This window comes from Carcharodon carcharias, chromosome 8, assembly GCF_017639515.1.
Source record: "Carcharodon carcharias isolate sCarCar2 chromosome 8, sCarCar2.pri, whole genome shotgun sequence".
Classification (NCBI taxonomy): domain Eukaryota; kingdom Metazoa; phylum Chordata; class Chondrichthyes; order Lamniformes; family Lamnidae; genus Carcharodon; species Carcharodon carcharias.
In genome coordinates, this window is record NC_054474.1 from 163,783,374 (window position 1) to 163,796,469 (window position 13,096).

At 41.5% G+C, this 13,096-nt stretch overlaps 1 protein-coding gene across 3 annotated transcripts in view; it reads left to right on the forward strand.

Moving 5' to 3' along the window:
- garnl3 (GTPase activating Rap/RanGAP domain like 3) overlaps positions 1 to 13,096 on the forward strand; it is a 489,806-nt gene that overhangs the window by 61,650 nt on the left and 415,060 nt on the right. For 2 of the 3 annotated variants that reach the window (XM_041193695.1, XM_041193697.1), the window contains exons 1-2: positions 6,524 to 6,642; positions 9,852 to 9,921. In XM_041193695.1, the coding sequence (XP_041049629.1) occupies positions 6,587 to 6,642; positions 9,852 to 9,921 (126 nt within the window). In that variant the 5' untranslated portion in view covers positions 6,524 to 6,586. Of the gene's footprint in view, positions 1 to 6,523; positions 6,643 to 9,851; positions 9,922 to 13,096 lie in introns of those variants that run through there. The other variant, XM_041193696.1, reaches the window with a different exon arrangement.

Genomic DNA, 13,096 nt, shown 5'->3' on the forward strand with positions numbered 1-13,096 from the left:
CGGAGAAGGTTTTGGAGACACTGCCTCTCCATTTCTGATGGAACTGATGGAATAAGTAGCAATGTTCAGTGAGGACAGAACTATGGATTGTAAGGGCCAGAATTGGAGGACAAGATGCTGGGGATCAGGTTTTTGTTGTGGAAGTTGCCTGGAATTACAAGTGATTCCTAACACAGGTAAGTCAGTATCCAAAAGGAATAGGCACACAGTCTATTATCTTATTATGTGAGGAGAGAAGTTGGATAAGGTGAACAAGGTTTGATTATAAAGTGTTACGCCATTCCCTGAAGCAGCTTCATGACTCATCTGACTAAGTGAATCACAATCCACCTTTGGGAAGAGTGGATAAGCACACCTGAGAGCAAAAGGCGTGAATATCCATTTAGATCACAAGACAGATCCTATTGTTTCATACCTCTGTCATGCTATTATCTAGAGTATGGACAATGCAGGTACAATACTTGTGAATGTGCAATGCTCACACAGCTTATAGGGCTGAGAAAAGGAAGGAAAGGTAGACCTCATCACCTCAGAATAGGAAATGTTGTAAGGAGCAGCACTACTCTACCTGAAAAAAATCCCTAATACAGAGCCGGAACTGTAACAAAGTGTATCATCAGCATTCCAAGATCTTCAAAAGTAGAATAGATGGTGGAGCACTGATTAAAATGATCTGCTATGCTGATTCTTTTAATGAACCCCTAGCTGAGCGCGTTGCTCCACCATCAAACTGGTGGGAACGTTCATTAAATGTGTTGGCGAATTGGGCAAAAGATAGACCCGGTCATTGGTGACAAATGAAGAACCAATAAGGTTTGGGTTGGGTCCGATGAAAACCCTCCAGAAGTGCACTCATTATCAATCATTGGCTTGATTAACACCGTTGCTCTTCCATTACAAACTGTCCGATTAATGGATTGAAGTAGAATTAATCGGTGTAAGGAACAACAGACCATGTGTCCATATTATTCTTTGAGTAATTAGAATCTTTATGTAGATTGGGATAGAATTTCCGGTCAATGTAACAGTGAGGCTAATGGCACTCACTATTATTTAAGCACAAAGTATACAGCAATTTCAGGCGTGGGGAAAATGCAGGATTAAAAGTCAATGTCTAAAGTGGCTGTCTGGATTGCATTGTTCTGCCATTAACTTTTCAAAAATGGCAGTTTACTCTCTGCCTCACCACTGAAATCCATTAAATGATGTGAAGATGCAGTGTTGCATGGTAGTCATGCAGCAAACCTGCCACAGAAATTCAAGGCTATAATTACAAGCGTAAAGAACACATTTGACCTGATAATTTTTAACCTTTAATAACCTAATATAATTTTAACCATTAATCATCCTTCTGGTCCAGAAAGTGAACAATTCAAAGTATGAGCTATCATTCCTTCATGTGTTAATCATAGTCTGAGATTTTAAAAATGTAAGTTCCATAAAAACATTTTTGGTTTTCCTTTCTGTCTCTCCTTCTCTCGATCTAACATTTCTTTCTCTGTCTTTATTTCTCTTCCTGTACCTGATTTGACATTGAATTCACCCACTATAATTTAGACTTCCTTTTCAGCCCTTGCTTTCTTTGTTTCTCAATCCTTCAATCTGATTGGTTAAGGTGATACATCTTGGCTTGCCCAGTGTGCCTTGCTGCAATGTTATCAGTTCGCACTTTCAGCAACTTGTCACACAATTTTTTTAAAAACCTAAACGTGATCAAGTCCAATAAATTTCAGATACTACCCTGCTACAGCAAATTTTGGACCAATGCATTGGTACAGTCTGCTGTGGAAAACATAAGAATGAACATGATAAATTAGAGCAGTTGATCATACAGCCCATTGTGTCTGCTCCACCATTATGGCTAATCATCAGCTTCAACTCCGCTTTCCCTCCCATTCCCTATATCGCTTGATTCCCTGAGAGGCCAAAAAGCTCTCTATCTCAGCCATAAATATATTCAGCAATGGAACAGCCACAATCCTCTGGCGTAGAGAATTCCAAAGATTTGCAACTGTTGGAGAGAAGAAATTTTTCCACACCTCAGTCCTAAATCATTGGCACCTTATCCTGAGACTGTGCCCCCATGTGTTAGATTCCCCAGCCAGGGGAAACAACCTCTTAGTGTTCACCATATCAAGCACCTTCAGAATCTTGTATATTTCATTCAGATCACCCCTCATTCTTCTAAACGCCAGAGAATATATATTCTCAATTTTCTCATCCTCTCATCATAGACAACCCTCTCACCCCAGGGACCAATCTAGTGAATGAACCTTCACTGTACCATCTCCAATGCAATATATTCTTCCTTAAAATTGGGGACCAAAACTGCGCTCTGTACTCCAGGTGTGGTCTCATTAAAACCCTAGGCTATTGCAGCAAGACTTCTTTATTCTTGGATTCCAATCCCCTTTTAATAAAGCTCAATGTCCCAAAAGCTCATAAAACAGTGGTTTTGGTTACTATTCTCCAATTGTCATCAGTTTCTGCCAAGCAGAAAATAATACTTTTTTTACTATATTCTTTCACAGGATGCAGATGCTAGGCCAGTATTTGTTGCCTATCCCTAATTGCCCTTGAGAAGTTGGTGGTGAGCTGCCTTCTTGAACCACAACAGTCCATATGGTGTAGGTACACCCACAGTGCTGTTAAGGAGGGAGTTCCAGGAGTTTGACCCAGAGACGGTGAAGGAATGGTGATATATTTCCAAGTCAGGATGGCGTGTGGCTTGGAGGGGAACATGCAGGTGGTGATGTTTCCATGCACCTGGTGTTCTTGTCCTTCTAGGTGGTAGAGGTTGCGGGTTTGGAAGGTGCTGTCGAAGGAGCTTTGGTGAGTTCCTGCAGTGCATCTTGTAGATGGTCCACACTGCTGCCACTGTGTGTTGGTGGTGGAGGGAGTGAGTGTTGTAGGATGGGGTGCTAACCAACTGGGCTGCTTTGTTCTGGATGGTGTCAAGCTTCTTGAGTGTTGTGGGAGCTGCACTCATCCAGGCAAGTGGAGAGTATTCCATCACACTCCTGACTTGTGCTTTGTAGATGCTGGACAGGCTTTGGGGAGTCAGGAGGTGAGTTATTCATCACAGGATTCCTAGCTTCTGACCTGCTCTTGTAGCCACAGTATTTATATGACTGGTCTAGTTCAGTTGTTTTGGTCAGTTGTAACCCCAAGGATGTTGAAAGTGTGTGATTCAGTAATGGTAATGCCATTGAATGTCAAGGAGAGCTGGTTAGATTCTCTCTTGTTGGAAATGGTCATACTCTTGGTATTAAAGCTTGTTTTGATGATTTGAATGCATTTTTCAACATGGGTTTAGCGCAATAGTAAATACTTATGACTGCAGTCTAAAAATACCAAATTGGAAAATATTCAGGGTTAGACATAAATGCTCCGATAATCAATGCTATCTGTTTTTATTTTGGGGATAATTTACGTTAATTGAGTTTTTTTCTACTTAGCAGTAGAATAATTTTCACAGAATATTTAAACTTTTTTCATGCATATCCAATGCCAATGCTCCCAAGCACTCTTGGGTCTGGTTATCATATTTATTGCAAAGATACTGCTGTGTTTAACCACGTTCTTCCCCTTTAAGACCACTTGGATAAATGGACACAATCAGGGCAATTGCACTTACTTTTAAACTACTAAGGGTAAGTGATAAACCACATGTCAGTGGTGGAGCCAGTAATCCAGGATAAAATTAATTGGCATTTGGAAAAGTATGGCTTCATAAATGAAAGTCAGCACAGATTTGTTAAAGGTAAATCATGTTTGACTAATTTGATTGAACTTTTTGATGAAGTAATGTAGTGGGTTGATGAGAATAGTGTAGCTGATGTTGTCTATACGCGGTTTCAAAAGGCATTTGACAAAGTACCACATAATAGGCGTGTTAGCAAAATTAAAGCGCTTGGAATTTAAGGGGCTGTGGAGAGCATGGATATAAAATTGGCTAAGGGACAGAAAGCAGACAGTAGTGGTAAAAGTTGATTTTCAGACTGGAGGGAATAAGACATTGGGGTTTGTATTAGGGCTACTGGTCCTTTTGATACACATTAATGACCATGATTTAACGATACAGGGCATAATTTGAAAGTTTATAGATGACGAAACTCAGAAATGCAGTGAACAATTAGAATGATAGTGACAGACTTCGGGAGAACGTAGATAGATTGGTAAAATGGAAATCAAATGGCAGATGAAATGTAATACTGAGAAAGTGAAATTATGCATTTTGTTAGGAAGAATGAGGAGAGGCAATATGAACTATATGATACAATTTTAAAGTGAGTGCAGGAACAGAGACACCTGGGCTGATGTAATCTCTGAAGGTGACAGGACAAGTTGTGAACACTGTTAAAAGTAGCAAATTGGATCCTTGGCTCAAATAGAATAGAGCAGAAATTATGCTGAGCCTTTATAAAACACTGTTTAGGCCTCGGCTGGAATTTAGTGTTCAATTGTGGGCACCACATTTTGGGAAGTGTGTCAAGGCCTTGGAGAGGGTGCAGATGAGATTTACCAGAATGGCACCAGGGATGAGTGATGTCAGTTGTGTAGAGAGATTAGAGAAACTGGGGCTGCCTGTTTAGACCAGGGAAGATTAAGAGGAGGCTTGACAGAGATATCTACAATTATGGCTGGTTTTGTTAAAATGAATAAAGAGAGACTGTTTTGAGTTGTGTAAGGGTCGGTAACCACAGGACATATACTCAAGGTGATTGACAAAAGAGCCAGAGGTGACATGAAAAACATTGCTTTACACAGCAAGTTGTTGTGATCTGGAATGCACTGCCAGAAATGGTGATGCAAGCAGATTCAATAATAACATTCAGTAGAGAATTGGATAAATACTTGGAAGTACAAACACTTGCAGTGCTATGTGGAAAGAACAGGGGAGTGGAATTAATTGCCTGGCTCCATCAAAGAGCTGGCCAATGGGCCTCCTTCTGTGCTGTATTACTCTATGATTGTAAGACGGATTTAGAGCTGTACTGGAACAGCTTGGCTGGGGAGCAACCAATTCTAGTACACAGGCCTTCAGCCCTGCTTTTAACAACCTTTACTTGTAAAATAAGGAAGAATGAGTCAAAGAATTTACATTTATATAGCACCTATCATCTCAGGACATTTCAACGTGCTTCACAGCCAATGAATTACTTTTGAAGTACAGGCACAGCACTCAATTTGCACACTGTCAAACCTCAAAAATGGCAGCGAGATAAAAGATGATCTGTTTGGCGTGTTTGTTGAGCGATGAATATTGGATAGGATACAATGAGGACCTCTCTGGTCTTTAAGTAGTTCTGTGGGATCATTGGACAGACAGACATTTCTTCATTTAATGCATCATTGGAAAGATGACATCCTGCACAGAGCAGTGATGGCTTAGTAGGTTACGGCAATGGTGTCTAAAGCACCATTGTTCAATTTTATGTACTGTTTTGTGAATACTGAAAAATGCAATTTGCTGTGAATTTTTTTCACTTACCATTGGATTAGTTGCCTTATTTCTGCAGCTCAGCAGACCCCGTAGCCATTGGTTAAGTTGGTAGATTTGCATAAATATAACTTTGCATCTGATTTGAATAATTTACCAGTCTGCCTGGGGTAATATTAGCAAAGGATCTGAAAGCGGTTTGCGGGTAGGTTGGAAGATGTGGATTGAGCTAACCCTGTTCAATGTCCCTTTTGGGTTTTCTTGTAACTTTGGGATGACACACAAGATAAAGCACAGACCAGTTTGTCAAGTATCTAATGCAGCATTCAGATTTCACACAAATATTTTTGGGCAGCTGGAAAATATGAATTGAATTGTGTGGGGTGAAAACTCTTAGAGATCAGGGCGTTCATTTAACATCCGAACAAATATGATTTGCGTTAAGATTTATTCGTTATGTTCACCGAAACATAGCTAAAGCCCTGAACATTTTGCGGCATTCTGGTTGACAAATGTGCAGGTATATTTCTAACACTTGTCAATCAAAATGTAACCAGCACAACGCTTGAGAATGGATACAGTGGGAGCTCCACCAATCAGCGGGAGGCTGGGGACGCGGTGGCCGCCGGTAGTTGTAGTCCTTCCCCTCCGACTTACCCTGAGGTTTCCAGGGGGGGCGAAGAGGACGGAAACTACAGAGGGCTGGCGCTGGGAGGTGCTTTGGGCTGCAGTGTGGGTGTAGGGGAGGGCAAGGGTTTAAACTTGCAAAGGGGTGTGTGTTATGCCTCTTATGTGTTGAGAATAAAGTGCTGAAGCACACAGAGTCTACATTCACTATTTAAGATGTGAGCCACGTTTTGTCAGCTCTCATTACTCTGCTATTATTTGGACTGGGGCGGCTCACGCTTGCTAATGCGTCGCCTTTTTTTGTGTTAATGTTGTATTTTTGTGGGCATTTCATTGCTTCTGCCGGGCGGTGCGATAAAACACACTTTCCACACCCGCTGTGGGGGATTGTTTAAAAAAAAAATAAGTCTGCAGAATTGAACCGTGAAGTTGCATTTTTCTCCATTAAAGATTGCAGCAGATGAAATGTCTAGTTCCATTGACTAGAACTGGTTGTGTTGATCGAGAAGCGCATGCATGGACATGAGCAGTGCGGATACAGCTTCCACTAAACTGCTGAGTTTCACACAACGGTAAAACAGATTTCAATATTATTTTTAATGTGTGCTTTCATTCTGCCTGTTTGAGAATATATAGCGGGCGCCTCGCCACTTACGTCTTAACATGTTGAATGAGGTTTGCGATTCCCGAATGTTTCTCGATGTGCCGAGACATTCCTTCCGAAGGTATTGTAAAATATACGGTCTACTACTTTATTATTGATAAATGGGAGAGAAAAATACAAGCCTTTCTGCATTGAGGAGGGAGCGAAAATTCTGCACTTTGGTCCATAATTTCTCTACGTCCCCTTTCAAATGAGAAACTTTGTTGTTATAGGGTTAAGAGAAATACATTATTATTTCAGGCGTTCAACGCCAGATATTATCAGATGGCTGACAGGTGTTTTATTATTGAAAGACTGGCCCACAACAGAAAGTGGGCGTAGTGTACTTGAACGCTGTATGTTACTACAGCTCATCAATGAACTAACTTCCTTGGGGTTGTGAATTAAAACATGTTATTTTTGACAAGTGTGGATGTCACAACAGCTAGGCTGTTTTGAGATTGCTTTTCATTGTATAAATATAATCATAACTTTCGTTCTGCACTGTTCAGTTCAGTATTTACCTAGCTTAGGAATGTTTTATGTAATTCCTAACACCTGTAATTTTCTCAACAATCTATAATAATAATTACTAAGTAATTTGAGTGGAGCTATTATTCAGTATTATGTCTTTGTACAACTTAATTGCACCACATTTACATATAAAAAGGGTGGCTTATAAAATCTAACATGGGTTGCAATAGAGGGGAGGATTTTTTCCCCCTTCGGAAGTGAAGCTGATAGTGTTCTATAGGGATTTATGTTACAAATCTCTTGATTAAACATCCTTACTTTTTGAGTGCATTGGATCCATTTGATGGTTAGACTGCATCTGTGAAATGTATTTTTTTAAATGCAGTCTTAATGTTGTATAACAGTACTAAGGGATTACTAAAATAGTGCTTGAATAGGGTTTAGCCATTGTTGGTAATTAAAATATTTCCACTTGCAGGGGTCATTAATGTGCAACACAAATATAAGTTGTTGTTAAAGACATTACCATTAATGGAATCTATTTGAATGGTTCTTCATGTAATTTTTTAGGTGACATACCGAACTGCATAATATTCAAATGGTGTTTTCCCTGATGTGTATGCTTCATTGAAACAGATTTGCTCGTATTTGAAAATAAGCAGGAATTGAGCTCCCCTGCTGGGTCAGAGTGTAATTACAGCGAGATGCAACTGAGCTGTTCAGATCAGGAGGGTCTCGGGTTTGATACCTGCTCCTGTTCTGGAAGCTGCTGCATCTCTGGTTCTGCAACGGGAAATACTGGCCAGGCAGGGTTCCTACTCCTGATTCCTAGTCAGCGACGCCTGCTGGAAGGCCACGTACTGATACTTGTTGGAGGTATGTGTGTGGTTGTTTGCTGAAGAGAGGGTCAGGTTTGACTGATTCCCTCCTAGTGAACTGGAGCACTGTTGGAACCAATTGAACAACATTCTGCATAAATCAGTGCTTCCAGGAGAGGAGAGACAAGGACAGAACACTGGAGACAGAAAAAAAGTATATTTAATAGCTATATTTATACCTAAAAGGTGTTAAGGATGTGAAACTGATGCCACTTTGAATGTAGTTCAGATGTAATTGCCAAATAAAAAAGTGTTATTCCAGCTCTTTTCAAATGTTTTATGTTTACTTAATTAGAAATGCTCAGACAAGAGGACTGTGAACAGTTACTTCAGTCACTTCCCTCCTCCAAATACTCACAGCCATATACTCTCTTTTGATATCATTGCCCTTGCTTAAATAGTTGGAAGCAATTATCTTTCTTCCACCACTACCATTCTCTGCCAAGACACTGGTAGAACAAATGAACATTTCTGCATTGATTCCCCTCTCAGTGAAGCACTGATCATGTCAGACAATCCCGCAGGAAAGGGCATCATTTCCAGCAGCCACAGAAGGTTTTATGAATGCAGCTGAAGAGGGTTTTTCCTCAGCAGGTGACGAAAGACACATCATTATACCACCTACCTTTTTAAAGCTAAAAAGACATCTATCCAGACCTGCTGATGTAACCAGGTTTTGTATTAAACCAGTCATGAATTTACTACAGATTTACACAGAATTGCACCTTAACAACAACAAAAACCCACAGAGCATTAATATTCTGCTTTCAGATCTAACCCAAGGGAAAAAAAAATACCTTTGTATAAGATTCTTTTTGTTTACCTGCTGTCACTGTGCAGATGTCATTAACCTTCACAGTTCGCCTCAGTGTTGCAGGAGACCGTAATTGCAAACACTTGGAAGGCTGCTTCTGCTGAACACGTTCAGGTTTATTGACATTGTTATTGCCAAGTTGGCCACTCTTAATGTGCCTGTGAGTGGGGCTGCCTGACAAATTCTGTCAGTCCAATTGCCCAGTGCGTCTTAATCAGCAAAATTGCAGTATAGATGAAATGGTATCATGCTCAGAGACACTTGAAGTGACATGGCAAAAAGTGGCCATTATTTTAGATACAATCAAATAGACTTCTAAAAACAAGAACAGAAAAGGAGGGTGGAATGAATAATTTTATCTCCTAATAGAAATACTTGTTTAATATTGGAGAGGAGGGGAACATTGCGGGTTTTGCAGGTATTCAATCATTTAGACCTCTCTGACTTATCCTCTTAGCCAATTACATTGGGCTTGCTACCTTGTAGGACATAGGTAATGGGCCACGATTGTCTGTTCTTCCCGGGAGCTTCAGGGAAGCTGAATGGAATCTCCTTTCTGGAAGTTAGTTAAAGCCAAACAGGACAAAAAGAAATGGATAAGATAGGTTGTGTATACAACAGTCAAATCATACTTACTGCAGGGTTCCAGTTCACAAGATAAGATGCTCAAATGTAATTACCATTGAGCAGTATCCTTGAAACTTTTATTGATCCATTAATGACTTAATATTTAATTGAATCACTGGCTTTCATCTAAAGTCTCACGCATTCCAGGCTCTTCCATTTTTTTTGTGGTTAATTATGCTGTGCTAGGCAGCAACCAATGCTGTTTGCAGGAAAAACCCATTGCTTGTGCTTTAGAAGCCATGCCATGAGTGAACTGGTTGAGGCACACCAACTGGCAATGAGCTATTTTGTGTGAAAGGCCTGGTGGCATTGGATATGTTCACTGATGAAGCATTTCTCTTCCAGTTCTGCCTCCGAAGACCTGGGCTGTCGGCGTGGGGAGTTCAGCAGGAAACACTATGGTTCTGTGGAGCTGGTAAGTCCTGAGATTTTACTGCCAAGAAAAAGAGTGGTGTTTGATTAAAAAGAAGGATAGAAAAGTCTCTGCCCAATAGTGCTGTGTGCACTCACTCTTCATTGCAAGTAATAACCCAGAGGTTAATTTCATGCAAAATGGAGCAATCACACAAATAATCTTCCATGAATATTATCTGGTTTTATGGGTGTGAAAGAATAGCACAAGAAATTCATGTGGATTTGCAAGTTTAGGTGGATTTATCATGTTTAAATGTGACCTTTGGATCAAAATATTAATCATTAGGTCTTTGCTGGTGCCTTCTCCAAATTCAGTCCGAGATGTAAAACGGTGATGAGAAGTGGTGGAAAACACATGGGGCGGAATTCTCCCAGATTTGTGGTGGCGGGCAGGGAAAAGAAAGTTTTACCTACTGGCCGCAATGGCGGCTTTTCACGCCGTATTGTCCCAATTCTGCCTCATTGAACATGCATTCCCGGGAAACACGCCGTTTCGATGGCGGGCCAGCTCTCACTTGCCCCTCCCTCGTGCCGTAACCTCACCGCTTTTCATGCTGAGCGCTATATTTAAAGTACAGCCGTGCGCACACCTCTCAGTATTTCCAGCCCAGGGCTGCTGCACAGAATACATGGACCCGAAAGGCAAGAAGACTACAGCCCCCTGATTCAGTGGTGTGCTCCTGGAACGCCTTTTAGATGCAGTGGAAGCCCGCCATGACATCCTCTACCCCCCGCTCTGGCTGCAGGAGGTCCAGCAACCTCATTACTCCATCTTGGTAGGTGATGGCTGTGCTGATCAGTGCCCAATGCTGCACAGAAGAGGTTGGCCATCCAATACAGATAGAGGGTGAATGATCTCATCCATGTTGCCAGGATATGGTAACCATCTCATCACTCTAAACTCACACACTCAAGCCTATCACACATTCACTGGCATCTCACTCACTGCCAGCTCAGGGGACATTACCACTCACTCTCTCACACACATACTCTCACATATCCATCTGGCCTCATCTCCTCTGGAGGTTGCCTCCTCAGCCCTCACCATCTTGAGGCCACTTGCACAGATCAACTTGTGCCTCCACACATACCCTGGGATACCCTCCTTCCCCAGTACAACCCTCAACCTGCAGCCTCTTCCCTTGCTTGAGGTCACTTCTCCCCCCGCTCCAAGCAAGCCCTAGCCCTGCAGCCGTTGAAAAGCCACCTTATGGCTGGTCTGGTAGGTAGAGACCTGCCCGTGAATCCCCCTAAAAGTGATGTGGTGCTGTCTGAAAAGCCTGGCGCTGATGACCACGAATACTGCCCGAAGCAAAGTGGGTAAAAAAAACCTCGAAGTCCTGAGTGGAGTGCAGCTCAGGTGTGCGTTGCCTATGTACAGTTGTGGAACACTTTGGCCTGGTGCTCAGATGCTCCAGCATTGGTGGTGGGGGGTGGAGAGGGGGTGGGATGATTCTGGCAAGCTGGGCTTTTAATGATATGCACATGTATTACAATGAAGTTACTGACGTCTGATGGTGGGAAACGTGGCCCACCATTGACGGGCAGAGCGGAGGATTACAAACTGGCTTCGTGACGTCATGAAACCGATTTTTGGCCTTCTTGCCATATTGTCTGTTCACGCTGCCAAACATGTCCACTGCCAACGGGCATGGAAAATTCCGCCCGTGATGTATTATGGGCCGCAGGGCAGTTAAGCATCCAAGTCAAACTTACACAAGCCCATGAATTTTCCTATATATTGTTGACGTGATATTAACCCTTTGCATCACGTTTTACTTTGAGCTGCTCTTTTCAGAGTGCCACTTGAAAGATGTTGCTAAATAACGCCAGTCAATATTTTGTGGGATGTAGCAAAGGAAGTTACAACCTGAGAGACAGAACTTATAAGATACCATCGTCCTCAGGATTCAATCAAGTATGTTTCCATTGTTATAAACAACTGTGTGGTTATTTATTAAACATTAAATACAAGTAACTAAAGGTGCTGATACAAATACAGAGTGAAATACAGGCAAAGATATATTTTTTAAATAGCAAACCAGTGAAAGATTTTCGATTTAGTAGCTCAGTGCTGCAGCATAATATAGTGCTATAAATTATAGTGATTGCAGACATTGCATGAATTGAGCTTAACATTTCTTGTAAAGTATGAGGGCATGCATAAACAACAGTCCATTAGCAGGAGAACGTGCCAATGTTCTGAGTGTTGCTCCTGTTCAAAAGAGATTTGGGGAAATTTAACAAAATGGTGGTGGGGGGGAGAATAAAAGCTGGCCTTTTCTTGCTAAGGCCTTGGTTAAAAAGCCAGTCACATGCAATTAATACAGAAATGCTCAGCGGTAGTGTACAGGCAAAACAAAAAACAGTCCAGTAATAGCTGCAAATCAGGAGGTGAATGGGAGAAAGAAACTCGGTGAAATTGAAATCACTAGGGAAATAGTACTGAGCAAATTGATGGAGCTGCGGGCTGGCAAGTCTCTGGGTCCCAATGGATTACATCTTAGGGCCTTAAAAGAGGCGGCTAATGAGGTAGTCGATGTGCTGGTGTTACTTTTCTAAAATTCTCTAGATTCTGGAAAGGTTCCATCAGATTGGAAGGTAGCAAATATAACCCCTCTATTCAAGAAGGGAAGGAGGTAGAAAACAGGAGATTGTAGGCCAGTTAGCTTGAAGTCTGTTGTGGGGAAGTTATTAGAATCGATCATTTATAGCTGGGCACTTAGAAGAGCTCAAGGCAATAGGGAACAGTCGGCATGGTTTCGTGAAAGGAAAATCATGTTCAACCCATTTATTGGAGTTTTTTGATGGAGTAACATGCACAGTGGATAAAGGGGAGTCTGTAGACATGTTGTACATGGATTTCCAGAAGGCATTTGATAAGATACCACATCAAAGATTATTACAGCAAATAAAAGTGCAGGGTGTAGGAGGTAACATATTAGCATGGATAGAAGATTGGTTGGCTGGCAGAAAGCAAAGAGTATGTATAAATGGGACTTTTTCTGATTGGCAGGATGTGACGAGTGGAGCCCCACAGGGGTCTGTACTGGGACCTCAACTTTTTATGATTTACATCAATGACTTAGATGAGGGGAGTGAGGACATGTTAGCTAAATTTGCAGATGACATAATGATAGGTAAGAAGGTATGTTGTGAAGAGGACATGAGGTTGC